Raw genomic sequence first — 4,770 nt, 5'->3', positions numbered from 1 at the left:
CTCCCCATGCCGATCGGTCGAGGCCGATTGGATACGTCAGGGGCCCAGCTTCCCACTCAGATGCTTACGGGGCTCTGCTCCCCATCACTCATCCATCGAATACTTTCGATCAGACATCTTAGGGGTCCAACTTCCCACTCAGCTACTTACGAGACTCTGCTCCCTATCACTCACCGATTGGATATCTTCGATCGGACGTTTTAGTGGTCCAGCTCTCCACTCAGCTACTTACGGGACTCTGTTACCCATCACTCACCGATCAGATTCCTTTGATCGGATGTCTTAAGGGCCCAACTTCCTAGTTAGATGCTTACGGAGCTCTGCTCCATCACACGTCGATCAGATATCTCCGATCAGACGTCATAGGGGTTCAACTCCCCACTGGGATGCTATCATGGCCCAGTCACCCTTCATGAGAGACTGAGCTCCCTGTTTTTGACTCATCCTCTTGTAGATGAGTCAAATGACTAGTAGCCTAGTAGGCCTTTCAGCCCATAAGCCCATTTTGTCATTAATACGACACATGAGTTTGTTAGAGGGTCAGAAGGACTGTATCTTTGCATAGATACGAAATACTTCTCTCATACCTACAATGAGATTGTTGGATTCAATGAAAGCATAGTGATTAGATAGACTGTCTAGTAATGATGTGATATCTCATTAAATGTGGAGATCACATAGGTATTATAAAAAGGATCCCTCTATGCTGGCATAGGTACACGAATCTACAAACTTACTTCTCCTTCCACTGTTCTTCCTCCCCAGATATTGACTTAATCGTCGGAGTAACTTCACTAGGGAACCTCCTGCTTATTGACGATCTTCTTTCTCGTTTTCCTTCCATTTGTGTTTGCAAGCGTTCCTAGTTCGAAGTCTTTTTCCAGTCAACTTCCAAGTCAGTTTGGTAGTCCACTTGACAAGGATAAAGGTTATGATGACGACGAGAATACTTGATGTAACAGAGGTTTAAGTTGGTGGACTTAGCTAACAATTTAACATTCCTATATGCCCTTTCAGAAAAGAAGACACAATGTGAAGCATCTATGACTTTGTTCAGCAAAGAAAAGCAAGCAGCCAAGACGCTATCACATAATTCGATTCTTCCATTTCCAGGTCATGTTTAACCTTTTACCCACCACTTTGTCTAAGACCAAAACAAGTTGTAGATATTACAACCAAAGCACATGTTCTCTTCATGTCCATCCCGAACCATATATTATTATTTGTCTCATTCATGAAACTTTTAACGATTTTTCTTTTAAACGGCACGCATAAAGTGTACGTTAATCTCTAGATTTAAACATTGCGAGAAGAATCTAATTCTCCTAGTCAGTGCCCACTAACTTCATCTAAAATCCCGTGTATAATTATTGAGCAAACTTTAACATACAAAAAATCCTTGAATAGTTTGTAAGACGTGTTTGAAACGATCGATTTTCCTTTTAATTGGGGAATTCAATTCCAATGAGAAGCCCTGTTAAATTTGAAATCATCTCTTGATTCACTCAGAGCAGTTGCCAGCTTCTTTATCTCAGCCTTTTCGGGAGTGTTGCGTTGATCCGTTGCAGCATCATCGCCTGGAGCCATTCTCTGAAATCTACTGGGTGTCCCTGCTTCTCCTTTATAACTTTCATCCTTCTCATTATATGTTTGGCTGTCCACAGATTGATTGGCTGGAGACTGTTCCTCTGTCATGCTCGGTGATAGGCTACAACATGAATCTCTTCCGATCATGTCATCGATCGAACTTACGGAGAACGACACCCTTCTTCCAGAACTGCTGGGGCTTATTGGAGCTCTATCAGCATTTACAACTTTGTGGTAATTGTTGTTGTGTTTACTCAGCACGAGCCTCTTTAGCTTGCTAAGAAATTTCTTTCTTTTAGAGTTGCCATGTCTAGAGGAGGAGGAAGACTCTTCGAGATCCGCAGTGGATGCCGGGGAAGAGTAAGAATCCTCGGAATCAAACTCGATGCAGCTTAAGCTCTTCTCATCTGCATCACCGTTTCCATACTCTAGTATGAGTTGCTTTGCCATCTTCTCTGACCTGGGGCTCAAGTTCTTGCTGAGATCTTTCGCACCCATCCTTCCATGTGGCGGCTGATAGTTTCTAAGCTCGTACCTAAGGCAAGCATTGACCCATTTCAGATAAACAAGTTGTTCAACATCGGCGCATCGATCAGTTTTCATCTGTTCGATTTCGTTTATCAAATTCTCATTACATTCCCTCGTTTTGTTGGCTTCCTCTACTGCGATGCCCTGCAATAGAAGTTGAAATGCAGTTAGTTGAACACATAAAAAAAACTCCTAAAGAAAAACAACACACTACCTTTTGTTCTCCGGATGCAGAAGCTTGCACCAACTCCAACTTTCTCGTCAAATCCAAGTTCTCTTCGGATAATCTTGAATTCATACAGTTGAGTTTTGCAATTTCGAACTCCAACTCCTCCATTCTGTTCACCCTTCTCGCTATCTCTTCATCATCTTTTGTTTCAATTCTCCGTTTCAGGGATGTCGCTTTCTCCTCTCTGTCGAGGAGTTTGATCGTTCCTTTTGCAGCCTCAAGTTCATTCACGGCTCTCGAGTAATCAATCAACTGAGCTCGGAGTTTCTGGTTGTCGGCGAGCAAAGATTCAATCTTTAAAGAGTTTAATTTGGCCTGGACCGAATTGATCTTGATTTGGTTCTCGAGCTCCCTGACAGCAGCCTCCTGCTCTTGCATCCCGTAGTACTCCAGCAATTGGAGTTCCAGGCCCCTCTCATTCTCTTGGAGGGACCAAACCTGGTTCCTCAGTTTTGTTATCTCTTCCTGCATTGCCCCGTCTTCTTGATTCTCCGATTTCTTTCGATCGAACTCAAAGAAAAGGAAGCTCGAGGAGGTCGTCCTAGTGGTTGTGATCGAGGTGGTGATTGTGGATGTGCTGGTGACGACCTTTGTAAAAGCTGTTGTGACCTTGAATCAAAATGCAAATGTCGGACATTCCAGTTTCCTTTTAGAGAATTATATATTATAACTACGAGTTTGATTCTTACTCCATTTAGAAGTCGGAGTTCTTTGAGACCAATTACGGCAGACTTACAAACTGATGGAGACTCGGCACCTGAGAATCAACATTGTTTACGTAGTAAAGTTGAGATTTTGATGATTCTGGTTAAAACAATCGAGCTGAATTTGAAGATAGAACAGACCGGAAAAGGAACGAGGGCGAGATGGGAGTCGTCGGGTTCGAGACCGGCGGTAGACGACGGCGAATCCAGCGATGGATATTGCAAGAGCGAAGCCAAACCGGAAAACGAGGGGATTCGTCATCGATCTCTCGCTGCCTAGCTCTTTGCTAACGCACGCCCTTAGCCGACTACATCCGCGACGAAGACGACGTTGCCGCTTCCACGGACGGCCTCCCGGTCTCTCTCCGGTGAAGGCAATGCGCGAGGAGGAGATTTGCGGCGTCGTCGCCGTATCCAGTTGTTGCATCCTAATTTTAGTCATCCAATAACGGCAAAATAATAAACGAAACAAAACGGTTTAAGATTTGGATGGTGAAGCGTGACGATGGCTCCGCACTTCGTTCACAATCTCAACTTGGCACAAAATCGAGGTGTTTTTGGATTTAGGAGACGCTTGATGACATCCGAAAATTTAAAATTTTATACAGGTAAGAATAATAATATGATAATAGAAACAACGGCATTTCACTGAATCACGCAGGTAAATTTCAGGATTTTTTTTTATTTATTTCTAGTGCCTAACTTCTATAATATCAAATCATGTAATATATATATTTTTTTTCAAATCATCAATCAATTTATTCTGAATAATTTCAAATTAAAATTAATAAACTTTTCAAAGCTTTTTTTAATGTATTTATATCCACCAATCCGAATTTTGAGGTTCCTCATAGAACTCAATCACCCAAGTCCGCATATCGTGCCATTCTTTACCTTCCCAATAAATAGAATTTTGTTACGGCATCTCCAATAGTTAAGAGCATCTCCAAAGAGGTTTTTAAATAAAAAAAGATGAATAAAAAAACTTAAACCATTGTAGATATGACGTTTGAGGTTTATAATTTAAGAACAATAGTGAAAATTCAAACATGTTCTTTTATATTAAATTGATGTATATGCATGGAACCATGCAGCAACATGCTATGAATTATATCATAAAAAATCTCATTTAAAACTTTAACCATTAGGGATATTTGAATGAGATTTTATAATATTGACATGACATATTGAAATCATTAAAAAAAAATTCATTTAGAACTTTAACGATTGAAGATGCCCTAAACTTCTCTATAAGTTTTTTTTGTAGTTTTAATTTTTAATTAATAAATTAATGAACTTAGATTGTTAATTTAATTTAATTTAATTTATATTTTTTATTCAACATTTAATTAACTTATGAATTTTAATTTAATTATAGTCATTTGTATTTTTTTAATTTATCAAATATATTTATTTTCAAAAGAAAGATGAATAATTTAACTATTATATAAAATATTTAATGGTTTTAAAAAGTCAAACATGTAATATTATTTTTTCAATGATTAATAACTTAATCTTCAAGAGAAAAAAATAGGTTTGAAAAATCAAACCTGCTCTTGAACTAAAAACCTCAAAACTTATCTCCATACTCATTAGAATTTTTTTGTTGAGCTTTTCAATTTTACAAACCTTTTAAAAAACTTACAATGGAGATGTTCTTAGGCAAGATATTAATCTAAAAGTGTGGGGCCGCTCTAGAGGAGCCGTCAATGTGACGATTTT

The 4,770-nt window shown here is 39.2% G+C and overlaps 1 protein-coding gene and 1 long non-coding RNA gene across 2 annotated transcripts; one reads left to right on the top strand and one right to left on the bottom strand.

Annotated features, from left to right (window-relative positions):
• Positions 1 to 1,370: 1,370 nt before the first annotated feature.
• LOC122008618 lies at positions 1,371 to 2,247 on the top strand. Its single transcript, XR_006119330.1, has 2 exons — positions 1,371 to 1,821; positions 1,887 to 2,247. It is a non-coding gene; the product is annotated as an uncharacterized LOC122008618 (long non-coding RNA).
• Positions 2,248 to 2,492: 245 nt separating this feature from the next.
• Positions 2,493 to 3,625, bottom strand: LOC122010722 (protein CHUP1, chloroplastic-like). Its single transcript, XM_042567217.1, has 4 exons — positions 3,190 to 3,625; positions 3,034 to 3,101; positions 2,576 to 2,953; positions 2,493 to 2,528 (listed from the first exon to the last, which is right to left on the bottom strand). The coding sequence occupies exons 1-4, from the start codon at positions 3,488 to 3,490 to the stop codon at positions 2,493 to 2,495; spliced, it is 783 nt and encodes a 260-aa protein (XP_042423151.1). The 5' UTR covers positions 3,491 to 3,625.
• Between the last annotated feature and the right edge of the window lie 1,145 nt (positions 3,626 to 4,770).

The sequence above is a fragment of the Zingiber officinale genome, chromosome 8A (assembly GCF_018446385.1).
Source record: "Zingiber officinale cultivar Zhangliang chromosome 8A, Zo_v1.1, whole genome shotgun sequence".
In the NCBI taxonomy this organism is placed as follows: Eukaryota; Viridiplantae; Streptophyta; class Magnoliopsida; order Zingiberales; family Zingiberaceae; genus Zingiber; species Zingiber officinale.
Note: the sequence above shows the minus strand (reverse complement) of the source record. Positions and strands in the feature narration are given on the sequence as shown.

Excerpts from the sequence above, each read along its gene's own strand:
- LOC122010722 (XM_042567217.1), bottom strand. The coding sequence starts at position 3,490 with ATGACTAAAATTAGGATGCAACAACTGGATACGGCGACGACGCCGCAA. Across the intron at positions 3,102-3,189 it reads TCGCCCTCGTTCCTTTTCCG|GTGCCGAGTCTCCATCAGTT; the intron begins GTCTGTTCTATC and ends GTTGATTCTCAG. Across the intron at positions 2,529-2,575 it reads TGATTGATTACTCGAGAGCC|AGAGGAGAAAGCGACATCCC; the intron begins GTGAATGAACTT and ends ACTCCTCGACAG.